This window comes from Salmo salar, chromosome ssa01 (genome assembly GCF_905237065.1).
Source record: "Salmo salar chromosome ssa01, Ssal_v3.1, whole genome shotgun sequence".
In the NCBI taxonomy this organism is placed as follows: Eukaryota; Metazoa; Chordata; class Actinopteri; order Salmoniformes; family Salmonidae; genus Salmo; species Salmo salar.
Window position 1 is genome coordinate 80,408,155 of NC_059442.1, and position 14,997 is coordinate 80,423,151.

Here is a 14,997-nt window from a genome sequence, read left to right on the forward strand (position 1 = left end):
ACTGCCAGAGCCCTGCAAAATGACCTCCAGCAGGCCACAAATGTGCATGTGTCTGCTCAAACGGTCAGAAACAGACTCCATGAGGGTGGTATGAGGGCCCGACATCCACAGGTGGGGGTTGTGCTTACAGCCCAACACCGTGCAGGACGTTTGGCATTTGCCAGAGAACACCAAGATTGGCAAATTCGCCACTGGCGCCCTGTGCTCTTCACAGATGAAAGCAGGTTCACACTGAGCACATGTGACAGACGTGACAGAGTCTGGAGACGCCGTGGAGGACGTTCTGCTGCCTGCAACATCCTCCAGCATGACCGGTTTGGCGGTGGGTCAGTCATGATGTGGGGTGGCATTTGGAGGCCACACACACTACTGAGCCTCATTTTGACTTGTTTTAAGGACATTACATCAAAGTTGGATCAGCCTGTAGTGTGGTTTTCCACTTTAATTTTGAGTGTGACTCCAAATCCAGACCTCCATGGGTTGATAAATTGGATTTCCATTGATTATTTTTGTGTGATTTTGTTGTCAGCACATTCAGCTATGTAAAGAAAAAAGTATTTAATAAGATTATTTATTTCATTCAGATCTAGGATGTGTTGTTTAAGTGTTCCCTTTATTTTTTTTGAGCAGTATATATATAAAAATCCTGCCAAGGATGTAGGACATGAGGAAGTGAAGACCTTTTGATTTAACAAAACAATTTAAGTTATTAGAGCAATCAATATGTCTGAATTGACCTTATCCATTATACATGACATGACAAAGTAGATTTTCTTCTATACTTGACTGGCCAAGGTTAAGCATTCAACCTCAGGGATAGTTAATATAGGTAGTTATAGTCATTTTTTTTTTTTTTTATAAATAGTTTTTATGTAATTTATTTCACATTTATTCATCCAAGTTAGTCTCTTTAGGTATATATTTTTTAAAGGTTTTTGTGATTTTCAACTGAATTACAAATACAGGGATGCACTTTATAAACTTAATACGGTATCACAGATCATTAGCATAGAACGAAAAATATCCCTGTTGTTCACTCAGAAGAATTTGAGAGGGCAATATGACCCCTTGGCCGATGTGCCAGGTCTAGCTGATACTATTACAGTAAATTACAGCCATCTATTCAACTTGAACTTTGATATGACACACATTTACACTGACTATCATAACCAGCAAGCAAACCCAACCCTAACTCATACTCAATTGTTTTCAATGCAATAGATTGGCAAGTTAATAACATTTAATTGGATATGTTGGTTGCATGGTTACCTGATATTTCTGTTTATTCGTTGTCAAATGATAATCAATAAACCTACAGAAGCACCGAGAGAACAAACATTTGAGACAGCTCTTACTATTTGACCACTTTCTATGTGTGTGTATGTATGTGTGTGTGTGTGTGTGTGTGTGTGTGTGTGTGTGTGTGTGTGTGTGTGTGTGTGTGTGTGTGTGTGTGTGTGTGTGTGTGTGTGTGTGTGTGTGTGTGTGTGTGTGTGTGGAGAGAGAGATGTTACACTAGTTTGGGCAAAGATAATTATTTACTCCACAGCTGTTTTGGGGAAGAGGGGGGTTGGGGTTGAAGCTGGGTCTGGAAGTGGGGGGGGGGCTGAGGTGGTATCATGAAATCGAGGTTAGTTGTACATTGCTAGAAAAGCTTATTTACGAGCCGTCAGGTAAGAGGGCTTCAGTGATGAGGAAATGCCCAAGTTTAAGTTTGTTGAAAAGTTCAGATCGATGACCTCTTGATTTAGTCAACGGATCAAGTCTCTAAAGTTTGGTAAGCTACAATTTGATCTTGATCCCTATATGTCTCGATCTCTTCCCTTGTTCGGTAGCTCAGAAAGCATCTCTGCATGGAACATTTTCTGAATCCTGAATGTATAGGATGTTACACACAGACATTGCTTCAAGCCATTCCTTTATACCCTTTATGATCCATCTCCTTCTCCTTCTCCCCTCTCCTCCCTCTCCTCATTCTTCTGGAATACTGTACTAATCTCAACCCCTGCCAAATAGAAGTATGCATTGTGTAAAACTTTTTCTTTCTCTCCCTCCCACTCCCTTTGCTTTCTGTTAACCCCCTACCGCCTCTCCCCTCTCCCCTCCCCCACTGCTCCTCTCTATGGTCTCTCTGTCTTCATCTCTCATGTTGGAAAACAGTTGCAGAACAAACTAGCTATGTCATTTCTCTAAGTTCAACTGATGGACATTCAACATGAAAAAACTAAATAAACCTGTTCAAAAGTGTTCAGTTCCTTTTAATGTTTCAGGACAGATTCATTGTAAACACATTTCTGTGGCACTATCCTCCATCCACCGCCCGCCCAACCACCCCCACATCCACCCGTCTCCCTCGTGTCAATATCTCCCTCCATTGTGTAATATTTGTTCATCGACAAGGTTCTGTTCTGTTTCAAGCCAGGTCTGTAACTATTTTACCACTTTCTATGCTATATATATATCAGTTAAATATTCTGCAATTCAATTATTTGTGCATTTGGAACAGGTTAGGTTCTCTTATCAACACATTGGACATCCTTATCTTTACATATGTCACCAAAAGTAATCAAAGTCCATTTGAACATGACGACCATATTATGTCATAGGTTCTGTGGTGCTCTGTGCAATTCTAGTGTTGTTTTTGTTGGTGGTGAACTATTTGGTGAATATTGCAGTTCTCTTCAAACAAATACAGTATAATACATTATTTATGACATTTGTTAGTTTTGATTTATAGATTCAGACCTAGTACTTAATCTCAGCCTGATTGTGTTTTCAAAACACTAAAAAGTTAGGCTATCTTGGTTTGATGAGGCATATAGCAACCGGCTATACATTATAACCGCCTTATCAGTTTATGGCCTATGATGATTGTCAAATGTATAAAAGATGAGCTCAGTGGTTTTTTTCAAATGTTTAATTTGTTGCTAGATTGTTTTTATGTGATGCATACCATAGCATATTTATGAACTTTCACCAAGTTCTAGACCCCTGTGATTGGGTCTGGCCCTTTACAGAAGTATTTTCAAGGCTGGCTGCTCTGAGGTTTGCTTTGCCACTTTTCTTATACTGTTCCCACATAGTTTAAAGTGTAAATAAAACCACACGAGTTCAATTATTTTAATCAAAGCTGATCTTGTTTATGTCCCTCTTTTGTTTCTCTGTCATGGTGTTATCAGTGTTGTCATGGTGTTATTGTTGTTATTGTGCTGTTATTGTGTTACTATGTTATTAGTGTTGTGTTGTTAAGCCTACAGATCTTAACAGGTCTGTATCCTTCAACAGATGATGTCGGTGAATATGGTGTCTGACATCAGTCCAGCAGGGGGAGTAAGAGAGCCACATTCTGCCACAGTGGGAGGGAGTAAACCCCTGCACCGCTTCATAAGAGGGGAGCCGAAGAGTATTGGGGTGAGACTGGAAACAGAGAACTGATGTATTCATTGTTAACAAATACTCCAAGATATCATTGCAGACAAAAATGTAAACTTTGAATTTGAGGATTTACCGTTAATGTAGTGGTAGCACTTTACATTACAGTACAAATAAAGTGGTAATAACATGGTAATAGCATGGTAACAGGCAGCAGTTACTCATAATGAAAACATTATATGCCCAGATACCCCGTCATTTATGTGTAAATATATAATTTCTCTGTCTGGTTGGTTAGATAGTAATGCTGTTCATGGGCTCATCACTCTTCATCTTGGCGATTCCCATGAGAATGGATCCACTGGAGTCCTCTGCGGAGAATTTCACCTCTTTTTGGCTAGGAATCCTGGTATGCATTTCTTGCGTGTGTATATATAAATCTATCATATTGACAATCCAAATGTCATACCATAACATCTAACTTACAGTAAGACATAACTTGGAGTCTTAAGCCCGCATTTTCAAATCTTCCAATCAATGATATCTTTCTCCCATGACAGTTTTGTGTTTTTGAATTTATAAACCCGCTCCCTCCGCTGTTTTGCAGTTCATCATCTGTGGGCTGTTATACGTGCTCACAGAGAAGAATACTTCAAAACAATTGGTGAGTAACATGAATTGGAATTCAGTGCAAAGGCATTACAGATGTAAGATCTTAATTTGATCACCCTGTTCCAGGATAACTTTCCTGCAGGAAATGTAATTCTCTTTAGTATAAGACATTTGGTTTGAATTTTATGACCCCTTTAGGTATATATATAAAAAATAAAATAATGATTTTATAAAATATTGAATTTGTACTTTAGTACCAAATCCCAAAGAAACGCATTGAATAACACATTCATAAATGGCAAAAAAGACAGTCAAAAAATAAATCATAAGGAATAAGGCTTTGAAGCATCTTTCGTATATATAGGAGATATAGAAAGCTCAGGGGGAAAAAACATATATCAGTCAAAAATTTGGACACACCACTCATTCAAGGGTTTTTCTTTATTTTGACAATTTTATACATTGTAGAATAATAGTGAAGACATCAAAATTATGAAATAACACATATGCAAAAAAAGAAACGTCCCTTTTTCAGGACCCTGTCTTTCAAAGATAATTTGTAAAAATCCAAATAACTTCGCAGATCTTCGTTGTAAAGGGTTTAAACACTGTTTCGCATGCTTGTTCAATGAACCATAAACAATAAATAAACATGTACCTGTGGAATGGTTGTTAAGACACTAACAGCTTAGGTTGGCAATTAAGGTCACAGTTATGAAAATGTAGGACACTAAAGAGGACTTTCTAGTGACTCTGAAAAACACTAAGAAAGATGCCCAGGGTCCCTGCTCAGCTGCGTGAACGTGCCTTAGGCATGCTGCAGGAGGCATGAGGACTGCAGATGTGGCCAGGGCAATAAATTGCAATGTCCGTACTGTGAGACGCCTAAGACAGCACTACAGGGAGACAGGACGGACAGATGATCGTCCTCGCAGTGGCAGACCACTTGTAACAACACCAGGATCGGTACATCCGAACATTACACCTGCGGGACAGGTACAGGATGGCAACAACAACTGCTCGAGTTACACCAGGAACGCACAATCCCTCCATCAGTGCTCAGACTGTCCGCAATAGGCTGAGAGAGGCTGGACTGAGGACTTGTAGGCCTGTTGTAAGGCAGGTTCTCACCATCACCGGCAACAACGTCGCCTATGGGCACAAACCCATCGTCGCTGGACCAGACAGGACTGGCAAAAAGTGCTCTTCACTGATGAGTCGCGGTTTTGTCTCACCAGGTATGATGGTCGGATTCGCGTTTATCATCGAAGGAATGAGCGTTACACCGAGGCCTGTGCTTTTGAGCGGGATCAATTTGGAGGTGGAGGGTCCGTCATGGTCTGGGGTGGTGTGTCACAGCATCATCGGACTGAGCTTGTTGTCATTGCAGGCAATCTCACCGCTGTGCGTTACAGGGAAGACATCCTCCTCCCTCATGTGGTACCCTTCCTGCAGGCTCATCCTGACATGACCATCCAGCATGACAATGCCACCAGCCCTACTGCTCGTTCTGTGCGTGATTTCCTGCAAGACAGGAATGTCAATGTGCTGCCATGGCCAGCGAAGAGCCCGGATCTCAATCCCATTGAGCACGTCTGGGACCTGTTGGATCGGAGGGTGAGGGCTAGGGCCATTCCTCACAGAAATGTCCGGGAACTTGCAGGTGCCTTGGTGGAAGAGTGGGGTAACATCTCACAGCAAGAACTGGCAAATCTGATGCAGTCCATGAGGAGGAGATGCACTGCAGTACATAATGGAGCTGGTGGCCACACCAGATACTGACTGTTGCTTTTAATTTTGACCCCCCCCCCTTTGTTCAGGGACACATTATTCAATTTCTGTTAGTCACATGTCTGTGAAACTTGTTCAGTTTATGCCTCAGATGTTGAGTCTTGTTATGTTCATACAAATACTTACACATGTTAAGTTTGCTGAAAATAAACTCAGCTGACAGTGAGATGACGTTTCTTTTTTTGCTCAGTTTAGTAATCAAAAAAGTGTTAAACAAATCTAAATACACTGCTCAAAAAATAAAGGGAACACTAAAATAACACATCCTAGATCTGAATGAATGAAATAATCTTATTAAATACTTTTTTCTTTACATAGTTGAAGGTGCTGACAACAAAATCACGCAAACATAATCAATGGAAATCCAATTTATCAACCCATGGAGGTCTAGATTTGAAGTCACACTCAAAATTAAAGTGGAAAACCACACTACAGGCTGATCCAACTTTGATGTAATGTCCTTAAAACAAGTCAAAATGAGGCTCAGTAGTGTGTGTGGCCTCCACGTGCCTGTATGACCTCCCTACAACGCCTGGGCATGCTCCTGATGAGGTGGCGGATGGTCTCCTGAGGGATCTTCTCCCAGACCTGGACTAAAGCATCCACCAACTCCTGGACAGCCTGTGGTGCAACGTGGCGTTGGTGGATGGAGCGAGACATGATGTCCCAGATATGCTCAATTGGATTCAGGTCTGGGGAACGGGCGGGCCAGTCCATAGCATCAATGCCTTCCTCTTGCAGGAACTGCTGACACACTCCAGCCACATGAGGTCTAGCATTGTCTTGCATTAGGAGGAACCCAGGGCCAACCGCACCAGCACATGGTCTCACAAGGGGTCTGAGGATCTCATCCCGGTACCTAATGGCAGTCAGGCTACCTCTGGCGAACACATGGAGGGCTGTGCGGCCCCCCAAAGAAATGCCACCCCACATCATGACTGACCCACCGCCACACCGGTCATGCTGGAGGATGTTGCAGGCAGCAGAACGTTCTCCACGGCGTCTCCAGACTTTGTCTCGTCTGTCACATGTGCTCAGTGTGAACCTGCTTTCATCTGTGAAGAGCACAGGGCGCCAGTGGCGAATTTGCCAATCTTGGTGTTCTCTGGCAAATGCCAAACATCCTGCACGGTGTTGGGCTGTAAGCACAACCCCCACCTGTGGACGTCGGGCCCTCATACCACCCTCATGGAGTCTGTTTCTGACCGTTTGAGCAGACACATGCACATTTGTGGCCTGCTGGAGGTCATTTTGCAGGGCTCTGGCAGTGCTTCTCCTGCTCCTACTTGCACAAAGGCGGAGGTAGCGGTCCTGCTGCTGGGTTGTTGCCCTCCTATGGCCTCCTCCACGTCTCCTGATATACTGGCCTGTCTCCTGGTAGCGCCTCCATGCTCTGGACACTACACTGACAGACACAGCAAACCTTCTTGCCACAGCTCGCATTGATGTGCCATCCTGGATGAGCTGCACTACCTGAGCCACTTGTGTCGGTTGTAGACTCCGTCTCATGCTACCACTAGAGTGAAAGCACCGCCAGCATTCAAAAGTGACCAAAACATCAGCCAGGAAGCATAGGAACTGAGAAGTGGTCTGTGGTCCCCACCTGCAGAACCACTCCTTTATTGGGGGTGTCTTGCTAATTGCTTATAATTTCCACCTGTTGTCTATTCCATTTGCACAACAGCATGTGAAATTTATTGTCAATCAGTGTTGCTTCCTAAGTGGACAGTTTGATTTCAAAGAAGTGTGATTGACTTGGAGTTACATTGTGTTGTTTAAGTGTTCCCTTTATTTTTTGAATAGTATATATTTTAGATTCTTCAAAGTAGCCACCCTTTGCCTTGATGACAGCTTTGCACACTCTCTCAACCAGCTTTTGAAGGAGTTCCCACATATGCTGACCACTTGTTGAATGCTTTTCCTTCACTCTGCGGTCCAACTAATCCCAAACCATCTGTTGATTGTGGAGGCCAGGTCATCTGATGCAGCACTCCATCACTCTCCTTCTTGGTCAAATAGCCCTTACACAGCCTGGAGGTGTGTTGGGTCATTGGCCTGCTGAAAAACAAATGATAGTCCCAGATAGGATATCATGTCGTTGCATAATGCTGTGGTAGCCATGCTGGTTAAGTGTGCCTTGATTTCTAAATAAATCACTGACAGTGTCACGGCTGTCGAAAGGAGCGGACCAAAGTGCAACGTGGTTGTAGTTCCAGTTTATTAAATCCATGAAACTTTGCAATACACAAATAACTGAAAATGACAAAACAACAAACCGTGACGCAGAGAGAAACAAACACTACTCAAAATATAATAACCCCAAAAAACCCAGGAAGCAAAACCCCTACTTAAATATGATCTCCAATTAGAGACAACGAGGACCAGCTGCCTCCAATTGGAGATCAACCCAAAAAACAACAACATAGAAATAGAAAAACTAGAACTTTAACATAGAAATACAAAACATAGAAAAACACAAAACACCACCTGACCTACTCTACCATAGAAAATAACCTCTTACTATGGTCAGGATGTGACAGACAGTGTCACCAGCAAAGCATCCCCACACTATCACACCTCCTCCATGCTCCATGCAATGGTCTATTTGCATATAGGCCTCCTGCAGCTCTGATCGATTATGCCACGCAGGTCTGTGTAGAGTATGGCTTGTCAATGCAATAGAATCCTACTCCGATGCGTGCCTTGAAAGAGGCTTAGTCACCGTGCTTGCTGTTTTTTCACAATTTTCTTTGTTCTCACCCTCCAGGTGACAGCAAGCCTGGCCCTTAGTATCATCTCTATATTGGGGGCCACAGTGGCTTTCTTTGAATTCCTTAAAGGCATCCTGAACATGCAGTATTACCATTACCGCTATTATCATTCCTACTATGATGACATCACAAACTCTACCAGCGTTGATGTCCCCTGGCGTAAACATCATACGGTAAATGTTGTTGTTGTTTTTGTTGTTTTTGCTGTTGTTGTTGTGAAACTGGATCACTGCTATCTGTAAAAATTATTATTGGCACTCTTCTCTTGGGTATTTGGTTTGTGACAATCTCTTTAAAATCACATCCAGTAAATGGAATAAAGAAAGGATAAACATCTTATAACACAGCTTTAAACTGTAAACTTTCTCATTCTTTCTAAACAAAGAGACCCTTAATTTTGCTCTCTCTCCTGACAGGGCCAGTTGCTCAGCCTTGAGGCTGTATTCATGTATCAGAGCTTAGTGGGAATGGTGCTCCTAATAATGATGACAGCATTTGCCAGGGCTGCCTTGCGGTCCAGTAAGACACAGGTAAAGTACTGTGCCAGTGACATACTTTATAACCTTTTATTTATCCTAGCCTGGGGCTTGTAGACTGTGGTAAGTATGCCAGTGCAATTAATCAAATACATTTAGATTTTTATTAAGTGCCCTAAAGAATCTGACATAATCTTATCTGTAAATTATGTTAATACAGTGTATGTTTCAGTGGAGGCTGGTGAGGGGAGGACGACTCATAATAATGGCTGGAACAGAGCAATTGGAATGGCATCAAACACAGAAACCATGTGTTTGATACCATTCCACTCAACCGCTCCAGCCATTACCCCAAGCCTGTCCTTCCCAATTAAGGTGCCACCAACCTCCTCTGGTATGTTTGTACTGTATACAGTGTACATAATGTTTTTTTGTCTTTCTCTTGCAAGGTGAATGCCTAAGATAAACTCTGTCCTTTTTCTTCTTTACAGGCAATTGTGGTAATGAACAATCTACCATCAGCAGACTGAATGAAGAAAAAGCAAGCCTTTTATGACTGTCTCTGCCATGATGGATGGATAGAAAACTTGGAATTTATGATATAAAATAAATGTATTCAATGTGTAGAACATTTCATTAAATCCACATATAGAAATTGTCTTTGTATACACTTTTCATTTCTACTTTGAAATAAATGTAATAAAATAAAATAACACATCCATGTAATACAGTAGTATTTAACAAGATCATTCATTATATGCCACTCACAGCATTATCATTTCATAGAACACTGTCGGCTTGTTTACTCATTATTAAAAAATCACTTTTTGCTCAAGTATGAGTAAAGCACTCAGTTAAGTGCATACAAATGTCCACTAGACATTTGTTTTGATCATCTTGATGGTCCAAAATATCATTGCCTTTCTCTTATGCCAGAAACAAGAGCCAGAGAACTCTCTTTCACTGCTTTTAGGTTTCTACAAAAGGAGGTCACGTCACTCTACACACAATTTATAATGCCTCATTGCCTACTTTAGATATGTGATTTACAAAGACGGTCACTTGTACAGTATAAGACCACTTGAATTAGAGTTGAAGAGAAATCCATCTTAATGTCGTCTTCACTTCATCAAACGACATGGCACAGTAGACTAATGCCAAAAAGTGCTTTCCCAAATTGTTTAGTGAGAGAGAACATCTGAAAGCATTTCCTTTTCATCAAATGGCTGGTAGCACAGACTATATTACCAAAAGTGTTTTATTCTTATACGATTGAAATAATGAACAGATGGATTATTTACCTGCAACAGAGCAGTCTGACTTAGATGATGGGTCCAGGTGGCTCCTTAATAAAGTCTGCTGTAGTTCCTCCATTTGCAAATAAGTAGCAGCTGCAGCAGAGAGAAGAGATTCATCCTGATCTGGTGTGGGTAGTGCCCCAATGTAGATCAATACCAACAGAGACCCCATCATTTCAGTGGAAGGGAATGGAAACTGCAAGTCCAACAGTGCACCTTTACTAGGGAAAAGAGAAGACAGGACGGGACTATAAACTGCCAGGACATTTTGTGGGCCAGATAGAGATTTTGCTCTATTCTCTGAAAAAATAGTTTCCTCAGCAGGGCCACAGCATGCACCCCACAGCTTTCATCTCGGTTACAGAGTGTTTTAATTACTTGTTTTAATCTAACTCTTTAGAGCGTGGAGTCTTTTTGTTCAATGTGAAGAGATCTGTAGGCTAGCTAGACAATTGCAAATATTATGACAACAATATAAAAAACATTTTTCAATGACTCTAGAGGGCTTCTGTGCAACAATAAACACCTTTTCAAACCTGTAGAACTGATTTTGAGTTTCATGCACACAACAGGTCGATTTGGTTTTGCATTTATAAAATACAATTAACATCCCAACATGAAACAAGACAGAATAGTGACATTTTATAGGCCTGTCAATACCTAGATTGTAGACCTATTATTATAGCCTAAATGACCAGAATCTGCATTAATTCACTCCAGTGGCGATTGTAGCATGTAGATATTGGTGGGGCAAAAAATAAATAATTTGGGATGCATGCCAGCAAAGCCACTACACAACACTAAACAATACATTAATTGCACTATAAAGGTGACAACGAGTGGCCACAAACTATTAGTGTCACGTCCTGACCAGTAGAGGGGTTATTTGTTATTGTATACTGCTCAAAAAAATAAAGGGAACACTTAAACAACATATCCTAGATCTGAATGAAAGAAATAATCTTATTAAATACTTCTTTCTTTACATAGTTGAATGTGCTGACAACAAAATCACACAAAAATAATCAATGGCAATCCAATTTATCAACCTGGATTTGGAGTCACACTCAAAATGAAAGTGGAAAACCACACTCCAGGCTGATCCAACTTTGATGCAATGTCCTTAAAACAAGTCAAAATGAGGCTCAGTAGTGTGTGTGGCCTCCACGTGCCTGTATGACCTCTCTACAACGCCTGGGCATGCTCCTGATGAGGTGGCGGATGGTCTCCTGAGGGATCTCCTCCCAGACCTGGACTAAAGCATCCGCCAACTCCTGGACAGTCTGTGGTGCAACGTGGCGTTGGTGGATGGAGCGAGACATGATGTCCCAGATGTGCTCAATTGGATTCAGGTCTGGGGAACGGGCGGGCCAGTCCATAGCATCAATGCCTTCCTCTTGCAGGAACTGTTGAATCACTCCAGCCACGAGGTCTAGCATTGTCTTGCATTAGGAGGAACCCAGGGCCAACCGCACCAGCATATGGTCTCACAAGGGGTCTGAGGATCTCATCTCGGTACCTAATGGCAGTCAGGCTACCTCTGGCGAGCACATGGAGGAGTGTGCGGCCCCCCAAAGAAATGCCACCCCACACCATGACTGACCCACCGCCAAACCGGTCATGCTGGAGGATGTTGCAGGCAGCAGAACATTCTCCACGGCGTCTCCAGACTCTGTCACGTCTGTCACGTGCTCAGTGTGAACCTGCTTTCATCTGTGAAGAGCACAGGGCGCCAGTGGCGAATTTGCCAATCTTGGTGTTCTCTGGCAAATGCCAAACATCCTGCACGGTGTTGGGCTGTAAGCACAACCCCCACCTGTGGACGTCGGGCCCTCATACCACCCTCATGGAGTCTGGTTCTGACCGTTTGAGCAGACACATGCACATTTGTGGCCTGCTGGAGGTCATTTTGCAGGGCTCTGGCAGTGCTTCTCCTGCTCCTTGCACAAAGGAGGAGGTAGCGGTCCTGCTGCTGGGTTGTTGCCCTCCTACGGCCTCCTCCACGTCTCCTGATGTACTGGCCTGTCTCCTGGTAGCGCCTCCATGCTCTGGACACTACGCTGACAGACACAGCAAACCTTCTTGCCACAGCTCGCATTGATGTGCCATCCTGGATGAGCTGCACTACCTGAGCCACTTGTGTGGGTTGTAGACTCCGTCTCATGCTACCACTAGAGTGAAAGCACCGCCAGCATTCAAAAATGACCAAAACATCAGCCAGGAAGCATAGGAACTGAGAACTGGTCTGTGGTCCCCACCTGCAGAACCACTCCTTTATTGGGGGTGTCTTGCTAATTGCCTATAATTTCCACCTGTTGTCTATTCCATTTGCACAACAGCATGTGAAATGTATTGTCAATCAGTGTTGCTTCGTAAGTGGACAGTTTGATTTCACAGAAGTGTGATTGACTTGGAGTTACATTGTGTTGTTTAAGTGTTCCCTTTATTTTTTTGAGCAGTGTAGTTTGGTCAGGACGTGGCAGGGGGAGTTTGTTTTATGTGGTTCAGGGTGTGTTTTGTGTATGTGTTTAGGTAGAGGGGTATTTGATTTATTAGTCCGGGATTTGTTAGTCATTGTTCTATGTTAGTATATTTCTATGTTGTATCTAGTCTTTTGTAGTTCTATGTTTAGTTAATTGGGGTTGGACCTTCAATTGGAGGCAGCTGGTTATTGTTGCCTCTGATTGAGGGTCCTATAATTAGGAGTTTGTTTTTCATGGGATTTTGTGGGAGATTGTTCTTGTTTGCCTGACAAGACTGTCAAGTTTGTTTTGTATACGTTTATGTGTTTTCCTTCACCAAATAAAGATGAGTGTACATTTTCCCGCTGCGTCTTGGTCTCTACCCTACGACACCCGTGACAGTTAGGGCCTACATAAAGCTGTCCCAACAGCAGAGTCCCAACAGCAGTCCCAACACCTTATCACAGCTACACCTGGCTATCAGCGGAGCCTTGTCTGGCAGCCGAAACAGTTTAATCAGCCTCATTTACTGCCTTTTACAAAAATATAGCTGATATGGCTAACTTGCTTAAACAAATGTGGTTTCTAATGACAATTGAGATGTACAAACTATGGCATAAGGGGACGACAAACGGATAAGAGGCAATCCGTAATTTCAATTAAGACATGAGCGAGCTAGGACAGAGTCAATATAACTATTTGTTCAGCACTTTTGAAATGTACAGCAACAGAATTCAGAACATGGGCCGTTCTTAGTGTTCTCCCTGTACACCAAGTCAGAGCCGTAGGATAAAGGGGGCATATAAGCAGAAAATGAAAGCTCTTACAATATTAGATTACATTTCTCAACAGGTTATAGGCTACATGTGCACCACCAAGTCAGAACAGTAGGTGAAATTAAGAGAAAATAAACAACATTATTAGGGTGAGGCACATGGGCCACTAACAGCTTGCTACACAACATACAACATATTTTTTAGCTACATTATACATATCTCCCTCGCTTATTACATTTATGCATCGGCATACAATACATTTTTGGACTCACCTTGTTGTGCTGTGCTCACTTGAACAGAAAGGTGGACAAATTGTCATCAAACTTTCAAAGTCTGGCATTCTCTGGATTTATGGTTCTGTCAAGACAACTGGGAACTCAAGAAAAAAAAAGTTGAATCATGATAACGATCAGTGATCTTCAGGTTGTAGCTCTAGAAAGAGGCCCAAGTCCCAAATGTACAATTTTGAGTTGGATGAAAATTCTAATGATAAACATACATTGGCCAAGCTGTCAATGAAGCATGATTTGTGCCGCGCTCAAAACAACTTAACTCGGAACTGCAAAATCTGACTTTAGTGAGTTCAAGACAAAGTTCAAGACAACCCAGTCGTAGCTCGTTTTTCCCAAGTTCCCAGTTGTCTTGAACTCACTAAAGTCAGATTTTGCAGTTCCGAGTTAAGTTGTTTTGAGCGCGGCACAAATCATGCTTCATTGACAGCTTGGCCAATGTATGTTTATCATTTTAAACTAGGAAAAGAGACCAATAATCTTAGACTTGGGACCACACAGCCACTCCACTGAATAGCAGGCTAATGACTGTTTTGCAATGCTTGCAGTTAGACACACTGATTCCTTCCAAACCACTCATTGTTGAATTTGCGATTTCCAATTTGTGTAATGTTTATGTCCAATGGCCGATGAGCACCGATACGTTTTATCTATAATTTCTCTTCATTATTTCTCTTCATATGACAATGATTAAAAAGGATTTGTCAGTAGATTGTCGACTTGATTCATGATGATGACTGCTAACTAAGATTTTGAAAGGATGATGTTGACATCATCAGTCCAATCAAAGCGACTGTAGATATAACGCGATTTGACGTCATTTTATCTGTGGCCAATGACCTTTAGCCTTCTTGGAAGGGCACTTCTAATGTAACTCTATGGCAGCACCCAAAGGGCTCACATTCTTGATATCTACCCTTACTAAAGGTGGGTGACATAGTGTCCCCATGAGTGACAGAACACTGAGCCAATCACGGTGCAATGCTCAGCCAATCACGGTACAATGCTCCTATTTTCTGCTGTCTTGCCCCATCACCACAGAAAGCCTGAGCTAGGCTTAAACACCTGCCTTTTGGAGCTGCCTTACTCAAGAAAACAAAAAAGAGACCATGTTTGTATGCGGCTTTATTAACAATGATATAGACATTT

At 42.2% G+C, this 14,997-nt stretch overlaps 1 protein-coding gene across 3 annotated transcripts; it reads left to right on the forward strand.

The window, feature by feature from the left end:
• The first annotated feature begins 1,613 nt into the window (after positions 1-1,613).
• LOC106613509 (B-lymphocyte antigen CD20) lies at positions 1,614-9,739 on the forward strand. 3 transcript variants are annotated; one of them, XM_014215828.2, is made up of 8 exons: positions 1,618-1,777; positions 2,271-2,422; positions 3,286-3,411; positions 3,671-3,781; positions 3,980-4,036; positions 8,543-8,719; positions 8,963-9,076; positions 9,514-9,739. In XM_014215828.2, exons 3-8 carry the CDS (start codon positions 3,286-3,288, stop codon positions 9,550-9,552), a joined length of 624 nt encoding a protein of 207 aa, XP_014071303.1. In that variant the 5' UTR covers positions 1,618-1,777; positions 2,271-2,422; the 3' UTR covers positions 9,553-9,739. The 3 variants fall into 3 exon arrangements, with proteins under 3 accessions (XP_045579189.1, XP_014071303.1, XP_014071314.1); XM_014215839.2 differs by having other exon boundaries at positions 1,631-1,777; positions 2,276-2,422; XM_045723233.1 differs by lacking the exon at positions 2,271-2,422 and having other exon boundaries at positions 1,614-1,777.
• Positions 9,740-14,997: the final 5,258 nt, after the last annotated feature.